This window comes from Pteropus medius, unplaced genomic scaffold (assembly GCF_902729225.1).
Source record: "Pteropus medius unplaced genomic scaffold, Ma_sr-lr_union100, whole genome shotgun sequence".
In the NCBI taxonomy this organism is placed as follows: Eukaryota; Metazoa; Chordata; class Mammalia; order Chiroptera; family Pteropodidae; genus Pteropus; species Pteropus medius.
In genome coordinates this window covers 3,538,466-3,565,909 of record NW_024348533.1, presented here as the reverse complement: position 1 = coordinate 3,565,909, position 27,444 = coordinate 3,538,466, and the positions used below count along the sequence as shown (strand labels likewise).

The window sequence follows — 27,444 nt, the reverse complement described above, 5'->3', positions numbered from 1 at the left end:
ATAAGAAATAGCAATGTCTGTCTATCCACATTAAAGTCTGACCTTGAACATTCTTACAATCTTACTAGAGAACAAACAAGTAGTATGTGCTGAAAGCCTGAGAACACTCATCCTCATGCACATGGCTTGCATACACAAACATACTCCCTTAGACTCAGTTATTCTATTTCAAGGAATCTATAAAAGGAAATAATTAGAAATATAAACAAAATCTTATGACTAATATTCACTGAAGTACTATCTACAAAAATGAAAACCTAAATGCTCAATACTATGGCACACTATATAATGAAATACAATCTCGGCTTTAAAAAGGAAACTTTCAATAATTATCGGGGAACAGAAAAATGACACCATGAAATGCCCCCCCCAATACACAAATTGATACGCCCACCTTAGGAAGACAATTTGGCCTTAGATATTAAAACTGGCAAGTCTTTTCCTGCTCTTCTATCCTGAAAATGCCTTAGAGAAGCCCCTGCACACGTATACCAAGAAACAATTACAGAATGTTCACGGCCCAGACAAGAGAGTTGATGGCTAAAGTACACTAGACCGTATGACTAAAGTGTATGAACTAGAGCTCTGTGCTAACCATAATAAAGCTTGAGAGAATAAATGAATGAAAAAAGCAAGTTGCAGGAAAATATAGCAACAAGGAGCCTTATACAAAGGTCTAAAACATGCAGAACAAAGCATTATACATACTGTAAACCTATATAGTAAGGCAAAGGAATAAAAAACACAAAATGCAGTACAGTGGTAGTTACCTCTGGGGGTGGGGAATTCAGATAGGGGCATGGAGGGAGACTTTCAAAAGGATCAATCAGTAATGCGCCATTTAACTGGGAGGTACATACACAGGCATTCCTTTTGCTAATCTTTAAAATCGTGCACGTTTTAATATTCTTTTGTACATTCCATGATCAATAAAAATAATTTTAAGATAAAAAGCAAGACACAAAACTGAGTATAAACTATAAAGCCAATTACTTGAGGATGTGTATATTGGTGTGTCTGTAAGTAAATATGCCAAAATGTTAGCAATATATCTTCTCTGCTTGTAAGCTTATGGGTTAATTTTCATTAATGAAATTTTCCACAGATAATCTGTATTTATTCTTATGATTGCAAAAAAAGTGAGTTTTTCTTTTATAATGGAAAATTAATTGGGGGAGAGGTGGGCCTTGCTTTACCAGGGAGATCATTTTTTAAAAAGTTTAACACTGTATATAAAGAGATCTCAAGAAAGAGGATGGTAAATGAAATCAGTGCCAGCTTCCATGCTTACTCACCTGTATCGCCCAACTTTTACCCAGACAATTTCCCTATAATGTGGCTTTTTGCCTGCCTTACAGTCATTGCAATACCAATTTCCTTCAGGGATATCAATGTTCAGGCATTCTCGATGAAAAGCAGCAGGACAAGAATCACAGCACAGAAGGCTGCCTCCTACAAGAATAAAAAAATCTGCCACTCAGAATCACAAGGCTGCATGTAAAGATACAGTTGAAACACCTTTTGCTTACCTCCTAACCAATTATTTACCTCTCGGCCAAGGGCCTAGTAATTTAATTAGTTATTTAGGAAGACATTCCTGCAAGTGTTCTCTTTCCAATATTCCTGAACCACATCCCTGCAGGTTTGTTAGATTCGCAGCAATAAACATGAGATCTAACTGACAAAATTAGGTTAGGGCAAACCTCTACAAGTCATGTAGTATGTATACACACACATATATACATTTCTTCTACTTCACTAAAAGGTTAACACTCTAAATAAAGGGAGTATCAATGACACCAATGACCAGAGTATAAAGAACACAAGCTTTAACTAATGTTAGATTTGAGCTCTTGGAGAATTCACTTTTCTTGCCGAGATAATTCCATCAATGGTAAGTTGTTTTCTACAATGAACAACAAGCACATCTGTTTGAGGAATAAACAAGTAAATAAATTGCCTGGTAGTGTCTGACATATAAGCAGTCTCCAGAAGGTCAGTTCCTTCCCTCTTTTTAAATTACTTGTTTTTTAATGGTTTGCACTCTCTTAGTACCTGTGGCCCCTTTCAGAATAACATCTAAAAATGCATAAATGGAATATACAAGATAAAAAAGACACTGCTCAAAATGTTAGAACAAGAGATTACATTATATGCGTTCCTTTGTAATGCATAAATAGTATCTAGCAGTAGTAATGACTGCAAATGATATTTTAAGACATCTACAAGTGCAATATCTGTAATTTTCACTGGTGACAAAAATCACAGATAGTGATAGGGTATGTTGCCTAAATTTTAGTTAGATTTAAGCCAGCCCCCCCAACCAAGTTTTCAGACACCAGATTTATTATATATACTGCATTAATAATGAATTTTCACTTCTTAAAGATTTTCACTCAAAGTGACTCAACTTACACATATGAATCTGAAATCCTTATGGTTGCAGATAATAATTTCAGGTAAAAAGGATTCATATTTAAGGTATACAATAAATGCCTTATTTATCTTATGCCAGAAATAAGCATGCTTTAAATATGCTAGACTCAAGCATGTAACTCCAAGTTTCACCCTCCAGTTATCTATCACTTCCATCTGTTTATATGCACAGCTCTCTGGAGTGGTATCATTTAATGTTATGCAACGGTTTTTTCTGATGGTGGAACTTTGGGTGATTTTGGGCTGGCGGGCGGGCGGGCGAGCTATCTATCTATCTATTGTTTTACATGTTTTACCTACCAGTTTATTTTTTTCTTCTTCTCTCTAATCAGCTTTGAGATTAGTTTACATGTAATACTGTATAAGTTTAAAGTATACAACATAATGACCTGACTGATATATACTATGAAATGACTACTACAATAAGATTAGGTAAGACATCCAATATATCACAGTTACTTTTTTTTTTTTTTGTGGTGGTGGTGGTGGTGGTGAGAACTTTTAAGGTCTACTCTCTTAGCAACTTTCAAATATACAACACGGTATTGTTAACTACAGTCACCTTGCTGTACATTACATCCCCAAACCTCTTCATTTTATAACTGGAAATTTATACCATCTGACTGCAATCCCCCATTTTCCAAGAGTGATTTTGTTTCCTCTGTCTTCTCTTTTTCTTTACTACTTCAACTGTTTAACATTTTTATAAAAATCAAATCATTATTCAAAATAAAAATAAATCCTCTTCCTACTGGGAAACAAAACCAAGTTTGAAAGTTCTGCTATGTTATCATTAATTTGGGATATCACTTCTCAATATTTCTTGTAGCGGCAATGTGAAGAAAACTTTTTGTTGCAGTTCAAATTTTGTATTAATCTTTTTAGACTATTCATCCATCAGGAAGCCATGTCTTACCTTCTGAGCATACAAAACACCAGCTAACATTAACATGCTCATGATTTCGGCAGCCTCGTCTAGGTGTAAAGTGATTAGGGCATATGATACTATTAGACGCAAGGATCTTTGACCCAGCAGCCAGACAAAAGTCGTTGGCATGGTATGCCACAGGGCAGCGGACACAGCGCATCAGACGACCTAAAAATATGAGAAGCAGGAAAACCAGGGGAGCAAAAGAAAAATAGATTAAACATAAAAATATATGAGTTATTCAAGTCTATTTGCTAGCACTGAGAAAATGTCACAAATAGAATGAAGCACTACTTAGGGAAGGGATCTTAAATACCCAATTCACTGTGAAAAGTTCAGGTGGGAGCAATGTGATATGTCGCCACGAGGAGTCAGATCCCACAACTGTAAGTGAGACTGCACCATAAAGTAAAGCCCTATTCAAACCCCTGCCCTGACTCCTAGGAAGGGGGCTAAGGGTGGGGATGGTGATAGAGATGTGCACAATCAGAATAAAAGGCCAGCTAGGAGGAACACTAATGCTTGCTTTTGTTGTCTGCTACTCTGTGATTCTTAAAGCTTTTCAGGTGAATAAAGCCCTCTACCCCTGCCCAGATGAAATAAATGCTCTAACATACTTCAACTTAAAAACACTGCCAAACCACCTAAATGCAATCTACAACTGAAAAGGGGAAAGTAGCTCATGGTTAAACTGAAATTTGGATCAAGCAAATTACTCAAGACTGAAGAGATCTACAAACAGCGGTCCCCAACCTTTTTTGGCACCAGGGACCAGAGTGCCTATGTGAATCTAATGCCTGATGATCTGGGGTGGATCTGAGGCAGTGATGCTAGCGTTGGGGAACAGTTACAAATACAGATGAAACTTTGCTGGCTTGGCCTGCCACTCACCTCCTGCTATGCAGCCCAGTTCCTAACAGGCCATGGACTGGTACCAATCTGCAGCCCAGGGGATGGGGACCCCTGATATACAGGGCCTGGAAATCAACTTACAAAAGGTACTGCCAATCTGATTAAAAGACTAATTAAAAGAAAAGTCTACAATGCTAAGTCTTCCTGTTCAATCCCCTATGGATGAAGTGGGGGCTCTTTGGACACACAGTATTTAACAGTAGAGACACATATTTATTTTATTTAGCTTTTAGGAAAATCAGTAAGAAACCCACCATTATTGAACAGAAAGAAATTATTGTTTTCCTAATGGGAACAGATTTAAAAATTTGAGTTCACCTATCTATACCCAGACAGTTTGAGAAACCTCAGCTCTCAATCTAACTATGAAGCAGAAAACAGAGTTCAGAATAGGAGTTTCCATTAAAAAAATCAACACAAAACAAAAAACACCTCAGTTCAGACCTACATGCATATCTGAATATCACATTTGACAACCACAGATATAAAGAGCACATGGAAGGAAAATACACTTTGGTCTAATGGGGTAAAGGGAGAAAGACATGCATCAGAATACTTTTTCAAACTAACATCTCACATAAAATCCAAATATTTAAAAGTACCATATAACATTAGAGCTCCATAAAATTCAATGCGGTGACTACTTAACTAGTCCATTATTCTCTTCTCTCACATAAAGGTAGAGAGGTCACGGAGACATGCCAGATTGCACAAGGAGATACCCACTGCTATTAAAACTGACATATTAGAATAAGATTGGCCCACGGGAGAAACCCATACCTTTAGACGCAGAAACACTGGCCGGATTAGCAGCATGGCACGTTATGCAGATGTGGAGGGAGCAGCGGAAGCCCTTGTTCTGCATGACAGTGGGCGGATACTTCTGGACACATTCTTCATGGTAAAACTTTCCACACAAGGGCAGAAGGCACCTTTTAACATCTTCCCCACTCTGTTTACATACAAAACAGGTATGGATTCCTGGGAAAGAGAAGGTAGCAAATTAATACCAACTGAAGAATTCACCCAGTGCTAAACCATTAGATGAAAAGTTAGTGAGTATATAATTATGCACCAAACATAGGAGTGTAGGGTGTGTTCCTACACCACCAAGCAATTCTCTAACACCATCTGGCTGTAACATCAGATCCCACAGGTTAAGGGCTCGGCCCTACAAGACTGTCTTATCTTCCCCGCCATCCCCCACCCGGTCAAATGCATGTCCAGGTTGTCACCTGTACTGATCAACTGGACATAAAACAGATTCCCACAATCTCCTTCTTGGGTTTGATTCGTTTGCTAGAGCGGCTCGCAGAACTCAGAGAAACATGTTACTTACTAGATGACCAGTTGATTACAAAAGGTTATATAATTCAGGAACAGCTAAGTGGAAAAGGGCAAGGTAAAGGGCTCAGAGCTTCCATGTCCTTTCCAAGAAAGCCAATCCCCCAGAAACTTGTGTTCACCAACCTAGAAGCTGTCTGAAGCCCATTCTTTTGGGTTTCGATTGAGGCTTCATTATATTGGCATGACTGGGGACTGATTCAAGCTGCTCCCCCTTTCTCCTCACTTGAGGTCACAGGAGCTGGGATTCGAAACTTAAAAAGTTCCAACCCTACAGGTAACCAGCCCCCATTTTCAGAAGGGTCCAAAAGTCACTTCATTAACATAACACAAACATATAAAGGAGATCTTTATCACTTTTGTCACTTAGGAAATTCCAAGGGTTTCAGGAGCTCTGTGCCAGAAACTACACAGAAAACAAAATATGTATTTCTTATAATAAATCACAATATCACAGTAAAGAACTTTATAATAGACTGACCACACTGACAACATGAACTCACTGAACAATCTTAACATCACTAAGTGGGAAACTCTGACAATACATGCTTGCTGACATGATGTAGTAGGAAGTACATATCACTCTACCAAAAGAAAACTGACCTGAAACTAACCCAGCCTCTAGATCTCACTACAAGTTTCTAGGAAAATAAGGAAGATAGAGACTAACGTCATAGAGACAGCTTAAGGATGCAATCAACCAAATTTAGAATGTGGAAAACTGGACAGAACAAATGACCGTTGCCTCAACAAATAAACGACATTAAAAAAATAAGGTAAGGGCGACAGTACTGTTGTCGATTAAGAGAAATTTAAGAGACATTTTGAAAAATACAAAACAGGAATCTTATCTGGATTTTGATTCAAAACACTGTAAAAAAAGACATTTTTGAGACAAGTGGGAAAATTTGACTACGGAACTGAGTAGATGACAAATAGGAGTTACTGTACAATTTTGCTACACATGGAATTTTTTTTTTTAAGTTGGAAATGTTAGAAAGACCTTTGGAAATAAATAGGTAAAATGACTCAGAAATAAAGTTGATAAATACGGAAGCTAAGTGATTAATGTATAAAAACTGTTATACTGTTCTACTTTTGTATATGTCTAAAGATTTCCATGATAAAAAGTTTAAGGAAAACTTTTCCTTAAACTCTCTCTCCCTCTCTCTCCCTCTCTCTCCCTCTCTCTGAGAAGCAATACAATGTTAGTCAAAGAACCCAAGCTTGAGAGACCTGAATGTGAATCCTGCCAATGGCACTTGCTGGAAAACAGGAGCTCATTAAAGCAACACACCTCATCTATAAATAGTGAGATCACCCAACTAATAATAATTTTAGCGAAAATTTTAAATGTGAATTAGAAAGAAGTAAACTATGCCTGATGCTGAATAACTGGCTACCAATATTAATAAATATGGTGTGGGTACCCTACTGTAGGAAAACAGCATAAAGAAATGACTCCCTTTTTCTTACTTTATTCTATTTACTAAATCTAGGGTAAAATTTCCTACCCTCTCTTTACCTCGCATCACATACAAAAATTAATTAAAAAGAGATCATAGGCGTAAATGTGACACCTAAAACTATAAAAATTTCAGAAGAAAACAAAGAAAACTTTGTGACCACTGGGTTAAACAAGATGTCTTAGATACAACACCAAAACGAATTGACCAATTGGACTTTATCAGAATTAAACACTTCTGCTCTTCAAAAGATTAAACAACATGCTACAGATTGGGGGAATAATCTGCAAAGTACATATCTGATAAGAGACTTGTATCCAGAATATACATAAAGAACTCTTAAAACTCAGCAGGCAAGAAAATAATCCAATTAAAAAAAAAAAAAAGATATGAACAGACACCTTACCGAAGAAGATGGCAAATAAGCACATGAAATGCACAATATCATTTGTCATCAGGGAGATGTATATTAAAACCACAATCAGATACCACTGCGTATCTGTAAGAATGGCTAAAATTAAAAAGACCGACAATACCACATCTTGATGAAGATGTGGAAAAGCAGAAACTCTCATACACTGCCGAAGGAAACATAAATGGTACAAACACTTTGGAAAATAATTTGGATGTTTTAAAAGTTAAACATACACCTACCATATGATGCAGCCATTCTACTCTCAGGTATTCACATAAGAGAAAAGACAATGTATCCATACAAAGAACTGAATATTTGCAGCAGCTTTATCTGTAATAGCCCAACCTGAGAACAACCCAGATGTCCATCAATAGATGAATGGATAAACAAACTGGGGTACATCTATATAATGGACTACTACTCAACAATAGTAAGGAATGAACTCTCGATACCTGGAACAATGTTGCTGAATCTCAAAATAACTATGCAGAACGATGGTTTCACAAGTGTATACACACACACACACACACACCACCACCACACACACACACACACACACCCCAAAACTTATCAAACTACACTTTGTGCAATTTATTATACTATAATTATATCTCAATAAAATTGTTTTAAGAAAGAGAAAAAAACTACTGAAACACACATCAAATAGATGAGTCTCAAAAAACATTATGCTGAGCCAGACTAAAAAAAGACGACATACACTTTGATTCCACTTATACGAAACGCTAAAAAAGAATAAATCTAATGTAAAAGCAGATCATCATTTGCCTGAAACTGGGGAAGGGGGTGGGGGTGGATGAGATGTGTAAGGATTAACCGGGGACTTTCTGGAGTGACAGAAATGTTCAAGTCTTCCTTGTGGTTGTGGTTACATGGGTGTACAAATTTTATCAAAACCTATCAAAACAAACATTTAACTGGGTACATTTTATAGTAGATAACTGATACTTCTTAAGATAAGCCTATCTTTTAAAAATAGCTTTGGGAGTCCAGGCAAGATGGTAGGGTACGTAAAATGCTGTGCTTGCCTCCTTCCATGACTACATTAAACATACAACTAAATTATAGAATAATCAGCCTGAAAAAATGTCTTAAGACCAGCTGAATGGAAGTCCTCTTACCAAGGTTATAAAGAAGCAGCCACATCGAGACTGTCAAAAAGTCACCTAACACTTCCCTCTACATTCAGGATTAAAAAAAAAATAAAGTAACAATATTTCTTCACTTGTGTCTCTGCAAGTTCAATATATTTTACTTTTACACATTAAAAAAAAAAAATAGCTTTGCCTTAGATAACTTGTCCAGAGACTATCACATCAAAATAAAAATAAGACTAGCAAAACTGGGTCACTGGCACAAAAAGTAAGATCTTTCCAACATTAGGATAATAGAGAGATGCACATACATAAAATTTTTTTTCTAAATTTCATTTACAGGGTGGATGGTACTATCCCCCATAATGATCAAAAGCCCAATTGTGCAAAAGCAAAACAAGCCCACCTTGTTTTCCAGCTTTTGTTCCCACGTTGATAACAGTGGCAGCAGAAAGATCAAAGAACTCAATCTGACTTGGTCATCTATTTACAGACACGAGTTATTTCTATCTCATATCCCAAAGAAGCTACTCTAAACCTAACGCTCTTCAAGTTAAAAACACCTTTTCCCATCACTCTCATCAAGCCGAGAAAAACTTCTTCAGCTTCCTCCTTTTGCCTCCCAAGTCCATGGAACATTTCCATTTCACCTTTTCATCTCTTCGAGATTATCCCTTCCTGCCTGAGACTGCACTCCACCAATTAATTATTCCCTCGGATCCTGTTAAGTTTTTTTCCTACACAGTTCTTACTACAAACATTCGTTCTACGTCCTACAAACATTCAAGATGTTCTTCCTTTTGACCCTATAATATCCTTCCTTCGGCTACTACCCTTTTCCATTGAAATCACGCTTCTCTAAGAAATAGTATATATGGATACCCATTCACTCTCAGTTGGTTTATTGTGGCACCCTCTGGCAAAAAAATCAACCATTTTCTCATTGCCAAATATAATAGCCTCTATTCACTCCAGCACCTCTTTGTCCTGTCTCTTTGCCACATCTGCCCCTGCTAATGACACTCCACTCTCACAGCTTCGCAGACATTCTTTGACAAGCGTCTCCTCACCCTCCAGTAGCCCCTTTAAGTGGGTATCCCCAGGTACTAACACTGGCCCTCTTCTCACTTTACAGATGCTTTTTGTGGGGGGCAGGCAACATCATCCACACCCAGTTTTAATGACGTATGAACATAAGATCTATACCTTCAGCCCTCATTTCTTCATTACTTAAATGCTGTAATATCCACATATAATGCTGAGAAAAGAACAATCTCCTTAGCACAGTTTATTAAGTGCTTTACAGGCTGGTCTTATCTGACCGTTTCTCATTTCTGACCCAATCTGTGTTATAACTCTCCCAAAATATCACATTCTTTTTTTGGTAAACAGTTCTATTGACGTATGATATACACACAGGAAAGTACAAACATCCTAAGTGTATGATTCATGAATAATCATGAAATGAACACATTTCTGTAATCACCACTCATATCAAGAAATATAAACCATCACCAGTACCTAGAAGCCCTTCTTATCACTAACGAGTGCCTCTTCCCTAAAATATCGTAAACTCTAAATACACTTACTATGTTTCCTAGTCCTCAAACATTCTATACTTTCATTACGGGACCTCTCCTTCCCAATTCCACCACAATTTCTATTTCTCTCCTAAAGCTAAATTCAGCTGTCTCCCTCAGGGGTGCTGGCTCATCTTTTTCACAGGGCACTTCAGATGTACTACAACACCTGTGCTAATATTATGCTTTCCTGGGCTTTCACTACTCATGTGGTATGCTTCTCTGAGAGCAAAGACCACACAGCACCCGTCTGTGTGTCTGTAGCAACTAGCCCAGTACTGCAACAGTGCCTCCAATAAATGTGTTTTCCTGAAAAACTTAAAACTCAAATTTTCTTTGGAAGAAAACCATTCCATATTTAACTTTACCTGTGCGACATTCATTGCAGATAAATTTTCCTCTGGGCATCTCATTTAATCCAAGGCACTCGAGATGGAAAGCTCCACAGCACTGAGCCTCACATAACAGCAGCTCACCCAGTTTCTCACAGTTCTGTTAAGAGAAAGAAAATAGATGTGTCTACAGAAAAAGGTTTTTTAAAATCTCAAGCAGAAGGCCCTTATGAAGGCAAAAATTAATAAACAGTTTTGCCAGAAACAAGAAATTGTGCCAATCATTCAGCCAATATTTAACTACTATCGTCTCTGTGCCAGGCACCCAACAAGGTCCCTGGCTCTCATGGTTCTTATATTCTAAGGATAGAAAATACAAGTAAAAACTGAAACTGGAAAGATATCAGACAATGATAAGCATTAGGTAAAGAATTTAAATAGATACTTTGGACTAGGTTATTGGAAATGGCCTCCCAGACTGGCTCTGAATGATAAGTCAGCCTCGTGATGTGAAGGGAGAATCAGGAAGGCAGCAAATACAGAAAGTCCATTAACAGAAAAAAGCATGGCCTGTCTGAGACTAAAGTGAACTAAAGTGAACAAAAGTTAGAAGTGGTAGAAGATGAGCTACAAAAAAGGCAAAGGCCTGATTATGTGGCCTTTGGTACAGAGTTCCCGATTTTATTGGCATTACAAAGGTGTACCGTTAGAGAGTTTACCAAGGGAAGGCTAAAATCAGGTATTCATTTATAAATAGATCCCTCTGGCTGCTACATAGAAGATGAGTTTAAGAACAGAAAGGTGAGACTAGAAGCAAGGAAGATTACTGAAATGGTTCAAGCAAGAGATACTGGCTAGCTGGCCTTGGGTCACAATTGTTCTAAAAGGGCATCAATCATGGTTCAAACAGTCCTTGAGATACGAACCATCTCAGAGAGATCACCTTTCTGAGACAATCTCATCTAAGATAGGGTGTCACTTGTCATTTAAGAAAAGACCTTAGGAAATAAGGATCTAAATCTGTCACTTTAAAAACATTTTAAGATTTATGAAAATCCTGCAAATTCCCAACATCTGTTAGTTTTCATCTCTCTAATGTCTTGACTTGTTTCCCCACAGTGATTGGCAGAAAAACACCAAAAATTGAAGGAAAAAACAACTCTTTTTATGTAAGACAGGAAAGAGGAAAGGTGGCTAGGTAAATCTAGTATCTTCAAGGACCCAAAGAAATAGAACAGGTCTTGGCCATTTAACATCAAAGCTTAAACAAATGAGCAGGAGAACTTTGGGCAAAAAAGGCCAGAGGCATCCAGAGATTAAGAGAGGATCCCCATGATCTTAATCAATCTGTAGTCTGAGCTAGTCTCACATGTCTGACTCTCACATTATCCACTATTCACACATAAAAACTGACAAATGCCATAAATGTTGTATATTTGGTTTTGTATATTCAAAGTGCTAGTAACATTAGCTTTAATGTACAAAAAAATTCACCATCACTGAAACAGAAAAACTTCAATTATAGTATATATGGAAAATATATTTTTCAAATTAACCAAATGTATAGACTAACCCTTTAATTAGGATGACCATCTTTCAAACTGAGACATTTGAGAGTGAAAAGAGGCACTATTAATAAATTTTACAAGGGCGACAGATTTAAATAAAGACTGAGCTAAACAAGCCAGGACCACAGATTAGGTCACCATATTTTATTCATTTTTTTGTTGACAATCTTTGTGGGCACAATAGTCTCTGAGGACTAACACTTCGTTTGGGAGCTGTTTTAAATATGATCAACCTTCTTGGATATATATGTACATTATACTTACCCTACACACACACACACACACACACACACACACAAATAATGTACATATAATAGTGAAAATCAATAGACAAAGAAACTGAGTTGAAATTATTTTGGCCATAATATATTCTAGGCCTGAGTTAATTTTATTTTATTTTTTAGTTGTTGTTCCAGTTAGGAAACAAAAACTGTCTTCAACCTTTTATATGCCAGGTTTTAAGAATTTACAAAGGTAAATAAAAACCATAAAAAGAGAACATAACCAAATCATCCATTTAATTGACTCTACTCCCAAGTCACATACAGGCTCTTAATAAAGCAGAGTCACACTTCACAGAAAGGCAACATAACATAGTGGTTTAGTTAAGACTCTAAACCCAGATTGCCTGGATTTAAGTCCTGGCTTCATTATTTAACATCTCTGTGCCTGTTTCCTCATCTATAAGATAGAAAAATAATGGAAATCTATGTTATGAGATTGTTATGAATATGACATGTAACATTTATAAAGTGACTGGAACACGTGACACACAATAAACACTGTATAAATGTTTATTAAATAGAAAAATATAGGTAGTAGGTTCTCTAAAGTTACTACTTTAAAGCCAAAAAAGGAAAAAAAAAATCTCGAAGCAGAAATTACCCTTGAAAAATTCCTTAGAAACCCAATCACATCATAAGAGGTACAGGAAAATGATCTTGACTGAACAACCACAGGCTCACCTCTCCCATCTCAGACCTGCTTCAGGATACCTACTCATAGTTAACAAGGGCCAGTGGCTCGCCAATACTAAATATTTCTCATCTTCTTTTTGTGGGGAGGGAGAACAGTAAGATCCATAAATAAAGCGAAGGGACTCCACTGGAATCATCCAAGAAAATTATTATTCTAACCATGATGGGGCCATCAAGAAGTGGAGGGGGCTTCTCTTAAAAGATAAGCATGCAATCAAAATGCAAGTGGGTAACATTTTCTACCTGACAAACATTCTCCTTGAGCGCAGCTCCTCCGCCTCGTTCACCCTGCAGTTTTTTAGACACTGGCATCCCGTGGTCGTTTTCTACACCCTCTTCAACAGTCTCCTTGGGGCTAGCAGCCGTCCTATGCGTCATCAGTTCTCCCTTGCAGAGAAAAAAATAATGTCCCACATCTGCATTATTGATGTCTCCTCCATCTGACCCCCTCCCTCTGGGCTGCTATTTGTCTAGCCATTAAGCACTTACAGATGTTCAGCCAATCACGCGGGCGGACTGCATGCAATGTTAGTTCTAACCCTGCTGTGATTGGGCGGGTAGTGGGCGCCTCATGCCCTGCCACTAACTGCTCTGAGGCTGTTCCACTGGAACTTTTTGAGCTGTTCCATTTTAAGGTTTCACTAAGGGAGAGAAAACATTCTTAAGTTTATTTGATTACTTATTTGTCCTTCCAAGATCAGTGTTTTCTAAATAATGCCCCTTTTGGGCATTCTATTCAAATTGTCCTGGAAAGAAACACTCTTTATCATAATGTGTAATGCTGGCCTGATTTGTTCTAATTCTCTTTTAACCTGAGTTGGAAAAGCCAGAGATAGCATCAATGACTACACTGATGCTCTGCAAGGAAATGGTTTTAAATCTGCCCATTTCCTAAGAGCTGATGTTTACAAACATTATTGTAAAATTAAGCAGTTGGTCTCAAGAAAAAAGCAAATGAGTGTTCCCCGTAATTGCAGCGGTCTTAATTTTTCTAAAGGGCAATATCCAATTCATTTGGATCATATGGTTACTTGATATTGTGCTCTTTGGTTTTTAGGAAAAGTTTACTTTCATGATGAAACAGTTATATATTTCTTCTGATACCTAGAACATAGGGTGTGATCTTTTAAAAAGGTCATACCCACAGAAGCCATATGTGACCTGATTAATTTTTACTAGGATCAGGCTCTCCTTTGTCTCCAGGATTCCTTATAGCCATTAGCAGTTTCATTAGAATACTATTCTTAAGTAGACTCAAGGGAAAGAGGGATGTGGCCTCTACTATAAAAAGTAGCTTTACTTTGGAAGGTCAAAAGATGAGGAACTGAGTAATACCTCTGAGCCTGGAGTTTCTTTTGATGAGTCTTCATTTCTCACTTTTTTACAATGCACCTTGGCTGTAGCATGCCTTTGTCGTTTTCGCTTTCTTGGTTTATCAAATATCTTGGCAGTGCCTATGACAGGAAACATATGTTATCTACTGGCTAATCATTCACACACATGTCCAAGAACTCCTATCCTCAACTAAAAGAATCTCACAGACATTCAGAATGTTAGAGTAAAAACTAACTGTAAGACTCATTTAATTCTCCAACTTTGTAGATGAGGAAAACAGGCAGAGAGTAAGAGACTTACCCATGACTATATAACTAGTTGGGGAAATAGCTACATATGTAGAAATTATGCCTCATACAGATTAAACAGTAAATGTATAGGTAGGTTATTCAACCAATTTCATTTTACATGGTTGAAATAAAAGAATTTTTAGTTCCTCAAAGGTCTTTAATATCCTATAGATGGGGAGAAAAATGCATTTACTAGTCAGACAAAGATACTAAAACCTGGCCTCCAAAAAGACAGTAAACTATATTACTATATAATTTAAGAATTAACATCCAAAGCCGAAATCTATAAGATTTGGCTTACAGGAAGGGGAAAAAGACCTTCCCCAATACATTTAATAGCTTAAAAAATATTTATGCAGTGGTACAACCCTGAACATCTAACAATATAAAATGAATGCATGGTCTAATATGGCATATTTAGAATATGAATTTCCAGTTTCTTATTTTTCTATTATACATATTTCAACTCTTTGCTACAGAAACGTCAAGAGGAATCTAAAGAAATATTTCATAAAATTTTCTAAGAAAATCCGGCTAAGTATCAACATGAAGACTGAACTTTGGAAAACTGCCTGGTGCTCTCTTAAACTATCTGACGGAGATAGAGAGGCTCTGCTATCAAAGCTGCTGACAGCCCAAGTCTAAAGGAAGAGTTGTTATAACTTCAGAATAAAGGTTCAAAGTTCTCATAAGTTGAAATATTTAGATAAAATATAGGTTGTAGGTTTTACAAAAAACTAGAGCACAAAAGTATAGAGTAAGAGCTGCTATTATTCCGCTCTAGGTTTTACAAAAAACTAGATCACAAAAGTATAGAGTAAGAGCTGATATTATTCCGAAAGTTCTTTTTAAGCACGCAAAGCAAATTAATGAACCTAAGGAATTATAATTGTGCACAAGGTTAAAATAAGCTAATATACTGCTAGACTTACTTGCTAGAAAACTTAATAATCATGGGTCACATTTTTAAAAATATGCATTTTGGACCACATGAAATATAATCAACCCGTGACACCCTTTGCTGGCTGATCACATCTGATACAGTGGGCTCAAATCTGGGCTAATATCTCAGGAATGACAGTAATCAAATGGCACTGGCAGATAAAAAATTAGTAAAAAGAATTGGCACAGAGAAAATCTAGGGTGAATGGCAAGACAGTAGTGTGGTAATGAATTGGGTCAAGTCTGGATTTAGTTCCCCAATACTGCCACCTCATTCATGTTCATGTTTCTTCTATAAAATAGGGATAATATGGATAAATCTTAACCCTCTGTAATTCCTTAGATGGATTAGCGGTAACAGTTCTATACAAAGGACCTGGTAGAGTAAATGCTCAAATTATGATTAGTATATCCATTATTGAATGAAGGAAGGGCTACCCATTTCTCATGTGGGCTGAACCAAAATCATTGCCAAGTAAAAGTTCTAGGGGCCAGCTTCCAATTTGATCTTAAAGATTTCCAAGCCCTTAAGAAGCAACCACAATGGACTAGGCTCATAGATAAACTCTCTTTTTCAAACATATGCTCACTGACCAAAGGTCATAGATGTGATAAAAGAACCTAAAACTCTTTGTGAAAGACTGGCTTAGATGATTTATAATTTCCCTCTCAACTCAGATTCTGTATTTTCTGTCTTATAGAAACAAACACTAACCCAAAACCAGAAAATAATGATGCGGTCTGGAGAATTCTCTAAAAAGAAAATTAAGTAGCTGATTTTTCTGTATTGTTCCTAACATTTCTATACTCTAATATAATTCTAATTCCATTTAACTTATTTCATCATAAAAGCTGAAAACGATGATATGATTTTCTAGTGTCTCACAAAGTTTCAGGAAGCATTACTTTGGGCAAACAAGTCTTAGAATTTGCAACCCACTAGCCTTGCTTACATATGTTAACAATTTTTCTAGTTAATTGACAAGGTGCTTCACACTTATTTTGCATTACATTTCTTAAATTTCACAAATACTCACCTCCACCAAATGCTTTAGAATGAGATACAGCACATGATTCAGTAATGCCATTCTCCAAGTGACCAGTTTCATAACACTACAAATAAGTAAAATGCAACATGGTTTACAGAGAAATAGAAAATAAACCCTTTACGCTATATGCTAAAAGCTGAACTGTCTATTGCCAAAGACACAGAATCCTGGCTGTTTTTTGACAACCAAAAGAACAGCATGATAACAGTAAACGGTTCAACAGAAACTTCATAGGAAAAGACATCAGATTTTTAAAAAATGCTCCAAAAGACTCACCACATATTAATTTAAAAAAATAAAAGCTTACCCAGAGACTTCCAATATATAAAGCAGATACAGAAATGCAGCTCTGACCAAAGTAGGAAGAGAAAGAGAAAGGGTATATACCCAAAGACTCATCTCTATGGGTATATACCCAAAGGGTATATACCCAAAGACTCATTTCTATTCCTCACCACCCTGTATTTAAAATCTACCTTCTTAAAATTGCATTTATAGCTATTAGATTTTACACGGACTTATCTACTTGATGAATTCTAAATAATAAAAAACTCTGAATCATGGAGTGTCTTTCTAATTAATATAAATTGAAGCAACATTAAAATTTAAAAAAAAACACTTAAAGATATCGAGAGTAATTCCCAATGCATTTTATTTCTGTACTACTAATGCTCATATGAATTAGTTCCATTCAAAGAAAATGTCTTTTCCCACAAAAATACCCATCATAACTGTAAAACAAAATTCAGTGGCTACAAAAAGTCAATATAATAGATGCTATTCTTGTTATAAAGTTCCCCAAATTTCAGATCAAAACAAGATAAAATACAGTTATGAATTTCCAAATGCTCACTATATACATTAATAAATCATAAGAATACAACTCCCCTCATGGCCAATGTAGACCAAAATCTAACCAAGTCAAATAAATAGAAGGAACAAATGTTAGGTATCCAATGAAATGGAACCAAAGACCAGGAGACAAATAATTTGTATAATTTAAAAACTACCATCTATATTATTTAGGTAACAAATTTATAGTTCACTGTTTAACTTACCTAAAAGCTGTAGAGCAAAAATAATTAAAATGTTCCTAAACCTATGTTCAGAGAACAATGCAGGAAATATTCTAATTTTCAACTTCATCAACTTATTTTTAAGTTAAAATGGATATAACAGCACCAAAAACACATACTATATGAATAAAAATCTATCTGTTCTTAGAATGAAAAATACCCCGGAACTCTTGTTTAAATGTCTTACAACAGCAGTGGTCCCCAGCCGTTTTGGCACCAGGGACTGGTGTTCCTATGAGAATCTAATGCCTGATGATCTGAGGTGGAGTGAGGCGGTGATGCTAGCGCTGGGGAGAAGCTGCAAATACAGGTGAAGCTTTGCTTGCTTGCTCACTGCTCAACTCCTGCTGTGCGGCCTAGTTCTTAACAAGCCACAGACCAGTACTGGTCTGTGGCCCAGTAACTTTCTTTACATTATACCATCACCTCGACAGATAATCTCTCTTCCTCCAACCCACTGACTGATCCATCTACAGACAGGGTAGTCCATGGTGTAGTCCCAAAATGGAACTGAATCACAGCTTTAATTGATGACAAAATTTGCCTCAAAGTAACTAGGACCCTAACTATGAAGCTGACCAAGTCAGATAGCAGGATGGACTCCTAAAACAGAAAAAAAGGTCACTCTCTCCAGTGTGTCTGGTTCTAGCCATCACCAATAATCCTGGTTTTCTTTAGTTGTAGTGCCCAATTCCCTACCAAAAAAGCTAAAATTTAACAGAGAGCTATTAATTATATCTAATCCTTAAATAAAATCCAGAATAAAACTCTTAAAAGGAAACACAAGAACATCTGTCCTTGGGGTAGGCAAAGAATTCTTGAAATAAATACAGCAAAGCATTAATCATAAAAAAAGACATTAAAAATTTCTTCTCATGAAAGACAACAAAGAAAATAGGCAAGCCTCAGAATGGGAAAAAATATTTACAGTACACGTACCTGACAAAGGACTTATATCTCAAATATAAAAAGTACTCCTAAAAAGCAACCATAAAAAAGACAAATAGCTCAACCAAAAATTTAAGTATGCTTGAAGAGTCACTTTCAAAAAAAACAGGAATGGCACATACTAAGGTGCTCAACATCATTAATCATTAGAGAAATACAAATAAAAACCATAGTTACATATCATTTCATTGAGTCATTCCACCAGAATGACTTGATATAAACTGACTGACAAACTAAATGCTAGTAAAGATGTGGAGAAGATAGAACTCTCACAGACTGCTGGCAGGAGTGTGAAGTTGTACAACAACTTTAGAGAAGTGTATAGCAGCTTATTTAAAAGGTAAACATGCATGAGCCAGCATCCCACTCCTAAGTATTTACACCAAGAGAAATGAAAATATTTGTCCATGAAAAGACTCAGAGAGAATATTTTCATCAGCTTTATCAGCTTTATGATGAACAGCCCAAACATGAAAAACTTCAAATGCATATCAACAGGAAAAAGAATAAAGCAAATTGTACTTGGAATACACTTAGCAATAAAAGGGAATGAACTGACTAGCATCCCGTGGATGGATGTCAAAAATACATGTTGAATAAAAGAAGCCAGATTAACAAAAACAATATATATGACATTCGAGAACAAGCAAAACTAATCTACAGTGACAAAAGTAAGAAAGCACTGCCTGTGGAAAAGATGAGAATGGGTAACTGAGTGAAAAAAGACCAAGAGAACTTTCAGGGGTGATGGATATAAAGCATACCTATAGTTTGGGAGGTACTTACATGATATATACAACTGTCTAGAGCAGAGGTTCCAAACCCCCAGACTGTGGACTGGTACCAGTCTGTGGCCAGTTCCTGTAAGGAACCGGGCTGCACAGCAGGAAGCGAGCAGTGGGTAAGCCAGCAAAGCTTCATCTGTATTTGTAGCCACTCCCTGCTCTAGCATCGGCCCTCAGATCATCAGGCATTAGATTCTAGACCGCTGGTCTAGAGCCATCACACAGAACAATTAAGATCTATGTATTTTATTGGTGTAAATAATATCTCAGTTAAAAAAAAAAAAGAGTTCTGGGATACATTTGCCTACATAAATTAAGTATATAAACTAACTCATGCTTTTTATCCCTTCAGGAAAAAAATTAACCCTCAAACAGGACAAGCCTCTACATTTTAGATTAGGAAAAAAAACTACATTTGACAGAGCAAGATTATACAAATTAACACTATTTTTTAAGTAACCAAGTCTCAAAACCATTGAAGATTCATTTTATTCCTTTAAGTCATTCACTTATGTATATTATATCTCAATAAACTTGGGGAGAATCATTCACAACTGGCCCAAATTCTTACTTTCTTTGAAATTTGTTATTACCTTACCTCTAACAGTAACGCAACAGCCTTCCATAACTCACCTTGTATGATACTACTAAATTTATTATCTGATTGCCAATGTCACTTCCATGCTCAAAATATTCAACTGAATTCCAGTTTCCCTGGCCCTTCCCTTCTACCTCTTCCAACAATCTTGCAAAATGGCTAAGATTTGAATAAGACAAAGCCAGAAGAGAAGGAACTGCAGAAGGAGATTATCACAGCCTTACTAGGGTATAAAAACTGCAGAGAAAGTTCAGAAGGCAGGAGGTGAGCCTAAGAATAATTGAAAAGTCCACGTCATTAGACTGCTTTGAGAAGAACAGAATTAAAGGATATAATGCTGTTTTTAAAACAAGGAATCCAAACACAAATAAATTAAAATTTACATTTACACTCTAATCCAGAGGAGTGAATATCTAACAAAACAAAACCCAGAGGCCTTTAATGTAGGATTAAAAAATAGGAGTTTGCTACAGCTAAGGAAAGAAGTCCAAAAACTTGATGAATTATTTGTGATTTGATTACAATTTGCATTTTTCTTTAAAGAAAAAAAATTTTTAATAGGAAATATATGCATCCTACAATTGAAATTCTAACATTTACCCTAAGTTACTCCTCATACATGAGATAAGATGTTTTCCTAAGGAATCAATATTCAGCTGTTATCCATTATAGAATTAAAAAACAATTTTCTATTTCCATCTACTATTTAATGATGCCTTCCTTGGATAATGAAAACCAACTCTGCAAACTCAAAAATTTAAGTTTAAATGTTTCTGCCTGGATTATAGATGAGCTAGGTCTTTTCTGAGGTATTATACAGACAGGGCAATGAGATATGAGTCAGTCAGTGGCTTGTAGAAACAGAAGTGAAGTAGATATCAGGTAACAGGTTTTGAGCCCAGAAAATAAATTATAACAAACACAAACTTTACTCCATCGTAAAAGTGATTTTTCATTTTCATTTGAAAGAAACCTAAAACCAAATGATCTGCATGTCCGCAAAAATGCAAAACAGCCCTTAATACAAGATCTCTCAGACTGACCAAGTATATGATGGCATTCTGTAATTTCTTTGTTTTTGTGCATCGTTTGAATTGACTAAAATAACATACCTTTTTAGAAAAGCCAAGATCCCCTTTCTTGGGCATAAATCCAGGGTCTAAATCATTTGATTCAAGAAGTTTCTTAGTTGGTTTTCTCTGACGTTTACTTTCATAATTTCCTGAAACACACGTTATCTTCTCATTAGATTATTTAGAAACTGGGCACAAGCTAATTTAAAAAAATCTATATACCACACAAAAATGAATCACTGTATTTTTTTTTATGTTTTTCTCATCATCTTATTAGGAAGGACAGCATAGGGATTTACTCCAAATTGTTAGTTAACATAAAACAAGAAAATAATTCTCAATAGAGACAAACTAATATAAGGATGTTCGTGCGGTGTGTGTGTGTGTGTGTGTGTGTGTGTGTGTGTGTGTAAATCACCAAAGAACTAAGAGAGAAATCAAAAGGGCAGAACGGCCTTTATAGAAATTCATTGGTTCTAAGGACAAAAGGAGAAGTGAGGTGAAGTAGAGCCTGAATTCTGGGTATAAATGGGCCAGGATTAGAATTTCTGTTCTGCTCTTCAATAAATGAAAGACATTTATTTACTTTGTAGTATTGCTCTTAAAATTATATAAAAGAGCCTAATAACAGAGTTGGGCACATAATAAGTAATGAGATTATAACTATCTTTATCATTCTATTTAATGTCTTTTTGATTCTGCCTTACTTGATTAAACACAACTGGGATACTTTTTTTAAAAAGAAATAACATCACAAGGTATTCTTGGGAATATAAAAAATTATAGCCAAAATTTTCCTAGGCTGATTAAAATATTCTGTAGTCAGAAGATGAATTAGAGACAGTATGTTTAGATCCAACTCTCATTAGGTGGCATGGATACAAAGAATGACAAAGTGAAAAGTAATTGTTAATTCATTTCAAGAAAATATTTGCATTTAGCTTCTTACTATGTGTCAGTCAGGTAAATTACACTGAGGAAATTATACACAAGGAAACATGTTCAGAAGTTAAACAATTTCCCAGGTAACACAAGGATCAGTGCAGCCAGTATAGGAAGCATGAGTTTCATGTGCTTATTATTCCATTGCATGCAGTACCCTTTCTGAAATCCCTGTAATCCTGGTGTCGATTCATACAGTGAAGGGCAACAAAAGAGTCAGGAGAAAATTTTTAAAAAATATGTCTTAACAGTGACCCACCAATTTATGGTCAGTAAATACATTTATTTGCCAGCATTTCTCAGGCCGAAAGTAGGTAGTTTATTATATAGAGATACACTACTGGCTTTCCATGAAAACATACTAAAATCTCCTGCTTCCTCTAATCATATCCACTCACTTACTGAAAATCATATCCAATCACTCACTTACCTGTTGTTTTAACTAGCAGTTCCTCAGACTCAAGGGCAGGCCGTGGAGAGACTTCCAGAGCCACCGGCACAGACAAGGTCAGCTGTGGCAACTCAGCATGTCCACCTCCAAGTTCTGACTGAGACAAGGGCCCTTCCAAAAATGGAGCCTCTCTTTCAAGAACTGGAGGCTCTTCTTTGGTTGAAATCAAAGAATTCTCATCCACCTGCTTATTTTGAGCATTAGATCGACTTCGTGCTAAAAGGTTTTCCTCTTCACAGCGGGAACTTACCTAAGAGCAAGAAATAAAAAAAAATCCATAGGCCAAAGTTGTAATTTGAGTGTCAAAAAGAATAATGCACTTAAAAAAAAATGAAATTGTGACACATGCTGAACCCTGAAGACTTTGCTAAGTGGAATAAGATAGTTAAGGAATAAATACTGTACGATTCCACTTATATGAAGTACTTAGAATAGTAAAATTCATACAGACAGAAAATAGGATAGTGGTTGTCAGGGGTTGGGGGGAGGGGTAAATAGGAAGTTTTTACAAATAGAAATTTAAAATAGACCATGAAAAAGTTCTGAAGATGATTAATGGTGGTGACAATTGCAAAACCATGTGAATATACTTAATGCCACAGAACTGTACACTTAAAAATGGTTAAAATTATAAATTTTATGTTATACAGTAGTCACCCCTTATCAACGAGGGCTATGATCCAAGACACCCAGTGGATGCTTGAAACCCTGGATAATACTGAACCCTATATATACCATTTTTTCCTATACATATAAAAGTATGATAAAGTTTAATTTACAAATTAGATATAGTAAGAGATTAACAATAACTAATTAGAAAAATAATTATAATATATTATAATAAAAGTTAAGTGAATGTGGTTTCTCTCAAAATATCTTATTGTACTGTACTCACCCTTCTTCTTGAGATGATGTGAGATGATAAAATACCAAACCTATTCCTGATTCCCTTACTTGCAGTAAATGGCCTGTATCATTCATTTCAGGGGATCCCTTGCTGAAGTCTTTGTACAGGCTAAATGCTTTCTGGTGTAACACATTGCCATCAATTGAACACATTTTCTGTTCATGTCTTCCACCCACAAATTTGATGCCTTTTCCATCTTAACTAAGCACTCATTATGCATCATGGCCATAACTTCTGCATGAGGTGCAACAACAACATGAATTTCTTTTTCCTTCTTTACAATTTCAAAGATAAAAGATTCATTGTTACCATAGATCTTAGTAACCCCAGCATGACTTTCTTCCACCTTGAGTACTTTTACCTTTTCACTTAAAGGAAGCACTTTACTGCTTCTCTTTGGCATATATGAACTGCCAGCATCACTACTCTTGCACTTTGTAATCATTATTAAATAAATTAAAGGTGATATGAACACAAGCAATGCAATACCACGACAGCTGATCTGATAACCAAGTGGGCTACTAAGGGATTAAGGGTGAGTATCGTGTACAGAGTGGATACGCTGGACAAAAAATAAATCAGTCAATCCCGAAAAAGACAAAACAGGATGGCATGAGATTTCATTACACTACTCAGAACAGCACCCGATTTAAAATTTATGAATTGTTTTTTCTGAAATTTTCCATTTAAATCTTCTGATCATGGGTAACTGAATCCGCAGAAATAGGGGACTACTTTATGTATTTTACTTTTAATTTTTTAAAAAGGGGAGAAAAAGCAGTTGATTGAGATACACGGATGCTATAAAAATTCATTTAAGGCCATAGTGATAATCCAAAAAAAGAAAGAAAGAAAAAAACCCTTAATGTCACCAATTAAAGCAGCTAATAATGAACTCCTCCTAATGTTAAGTTGGTAAATAAAAGGGAAAGAAGTAAGCAAATATGCCACCTTTCATGTATTTCAGGTCAATAAAAGGGTTCAGTTAAGACTGTCAGCTAATAAAAATAGAAGAAATAATAAAATATAAATTAAGTCTATTTTATAATTCCTAATGAAATTTGATGTAGGCAAGGATCTTCAATTGATATTTTTAAAAGCCATCAGAGAAATGGCTGATGGGGAACAGGACATTCTTTGAGCCAAAGTAATTACTCACATACTACTTCTTGATCAAAAGAGGTAAAACATAGCTTAAAAGAGAGGAATCAGTCACCACTGTGAACAACTGATGTTAAATACTTTCTAATATCATGCAATATGGCGCAGTAACACCTATGATGTAATCTACCTTAAAATGTTTAACTTTATCAAATTATCAGTTATAACTCTCAAAGGGAAATAGAGAATAGAGAAACAAGCTTAGTGACACCTATTAGGAAGCAAGCACACACATCAAGATTAGAAAGTGGATGATCCAAATCTGTTACTCACATTGCTTAGATAAATAAGGTCATGAAAAAAGTGACTTTTCGGGATTTGAAGTTTTAAAAAAATACAACAACAAGATACAATGTGTAGTCCTAGACTGGTTTTGCATACACCAAACGTAAAGGTTAGGGGACAGTTGAAGAAATCTGAATATGGAATGGTTATTAGTTAAACTGATCTTATTAGATGTGATAATATTAAATCAGTTATGAAGAAAAATGGTCTATTTTATAGAGGTGCATGTTATTTAGGGGTAGAAGGTCAAAATGTTTCTAATTTACTTTCAAATACTTCAATTTAAAGAAACTGAATTTAAAAATTAAGCAAATAAGGTATAATTTTTTTTTAAAATTAGAATCATACTACATTACAAAACATTTTATCATAACAATATTTCTATATCGCTCCATACACTTTGAAAACAAAGGGGGAAACACACACACACACACAGAGTACAAAGACTCATTTATACGCTTCCTGTTTAACTAGCATATGCTAAGTACTGTGCCAGAAGCTAGAGGTAAAAAACTGAAAAAGATCTTAGTTAAGTAAATTATTGTCCCTTAAAGACAAAATATGATATTGAAGGCAAAACTGCAGCATGCTAAAAGGACTAATAAAAGATTAGAACATACCTTGTGCACTTGTTCCTGTACTTTCTTCTGTTTTTTCTTAGGAGCAAATATCTGATCATATTCTTCAGTATATTCCAGAAGCCACTTGCTTGGCTTCCTAAGGCGTTTCTTCTCTGACCTCACAGCTAAAAGAGGAGAAACAAGTTCAGCATTAACTAAAAAGTTAGAGGAAAACCCACTGTTTTCATGCAGATATCGCTGCACTTCCAAAGGTACAGAGATGGGAAACTCTCAGAAACATCTGGCTTAAGCTCCAAGAGACTAAAAATGCTATGGTTTATCATATAAAAAGTTGGAGTGGGGGGAGGAGAGGTTGGTGCTCTATAGATTCAGACAGGCCATCTGATCTTACAGAAAAGATTAAATTGAAACTAGTGTCCTACATTGACAGATAAAGCTAACATTAGAATACAGATTCTAAATCAAGTAAATTCGTAAAATACCTCTTGAATTATTTTAAATAACACCTGTCTGGAATATGCAGAATATTAGATGGGTGTTCAGACTACCACATGAATTTCAAAAGCACTCTGCACACTTCCTATCATGGTTGGTTGCAGTGAGTTTCACATTAAAAAACAAATATTTCTAAAAAGAAGTACCAAAATACGGAATTATATTATACACCACAATCAAGTGGGCTTCATCCCAGAGGCACAGGGATGGTTCAACATACACAAATAAATAAATGTGACACACCACAAAAATTAAAAAATAAGAATCGTATCATATCAATAGATGCAGGAAAAGCCTTCAACAAGATACAGCATCCATTTATGATCAAAACACTTAACAAAATCGGTAATAGAAGGAAAGTACTTTAACATAATAAAGGCCATCTATGACAAACCCTCAGCCAACATTATATTTAATGGTGAAAAACTAAAAATCTTTCCTCTAAGATCAGGAACAGAGCAAGGCTGTCCACTATTGCCACTGTTATTCAATATAACATTGGAGGTCCTAGCAAGTGCAATCAGACAAGAGAAAGATATAAAAGGCATCCAAATAGGAAACGAAAAAGTCAAACTGTCACTATTTGCGGATGACATGATTCTCTACATAGAAAACCCTAAAGACTCCCCAAGAACACTACTAGAAACAATAAGCAAATACAGTAAAGTCTCTGGATACAAAATCAATGTTCAAAAATCCATAGCTTTCCTATACTCTAATAATGAAGTGTCAGAAAAAGAAGTGGAAAAAATAATTCCTTTTGCAATTGCAACAAAAAGAATAAAATATCTAGGAATAAATTTAACGAAACAAGAGAAGGACCTATATAATGAAAACTATAAGACTCTATTAAAAGAAACCAAAGAAGATACAAAGAAATGGAAAGATATTCCGTGTTCTTGGATTGGAAGAATCAGCATAATTAAAATGACCATATTACCTAAAGCATTATACAGATTTAATGCAATCCCCATCAAAATCTCATAAGCATTTTTTAAAGAAATAGAACAAAAAATTATCAGATTTGTATGGAAGCACAAAAGACCCCAAATTGCCAAAGCCATCCTGAGAAAGAGGCATCACTCTGTCCGACTTCAAATTATACTACAAAGTGACAGTAATCAAAACGGCATGGTATTGGCAGCAAAACAGATACACGAACCAGCGGAACAGAATCAAGAGTCCAGAAATAAATCCATATTTATATGGGCAAATAATTTTCGACAAAGAAGCCAAAAACATACAGTGGAGAAAGGAAAGCCTCTTCGATACATGGTGCTGGGAAAAGAATGAAACTAGACTGTTGTCTATCACCACACACCAAAATTAACTCAAAATGGATTAAGGGCCTGAATATAAAACAGGAATCAAGGACCTTGGACTTAAAGAGGATTTTATGAATTTGTCCTCAAAGGCAAGGTAGGTAAAAACAAAAATAAATGAATGGGACTACATC

The 27,444-nt window shown here is 35.8% G+C and overlaps 1 protein-coding gene across 9 annotated transcripts in view; it reads right to left on the bottom strand.

The window, feature by feature from the left end:
* Nucleotides 1-27,444, bottom strand: part of NSD1 (nuclear receptor binding SET domain protein 1) — a 131,871-nt gene that overhangs the window by 17,997 nt on the left and 86,430 nt on the right. For all 9 annotated transcript variants that reach the window (XM_039880055.1, XM_039880059.1, XM_039880060.1 and 6 more), the window contains 10 exons: nt 25,533-25,657; nt 22,539-22,809; nt 21,206-21,315; nt 16,675-16,750; nt 14,406-14,524; nt 13,314-13,457; nt 10,562-10,685; nt 5,057-5,257; nt 3,353-3,532; nt 1,296-1,452 (listed from right to left, as the gene is read on the bottom strand). In XM_039880055.1, the coding sequence (XP_039735989.1) occupies nt 1,296-1,452; nt 3,353-3,532; nt 5,057-5,257; nt 10,562-10,685; nt 13,314-13,457; nt 14,406-14,524; nt 16,675-16,750; nt 21,206-21,315; nt 22,539-22,809; nt 25,533-25,657 (1,507 nt within the window). The remainder of the gene's footprint in view (nt 1-1,295; nt 1,453-3,352; nt 3,533-5,056; nt 5,258-10,561; nt 10,686-13,313; nt 13,458-14,405; nt 14,525-16,674; nt 16,751-21,205; nt 21,316-22,538; nt 22,810-25,532; nt 25,658-27,444) is intronic.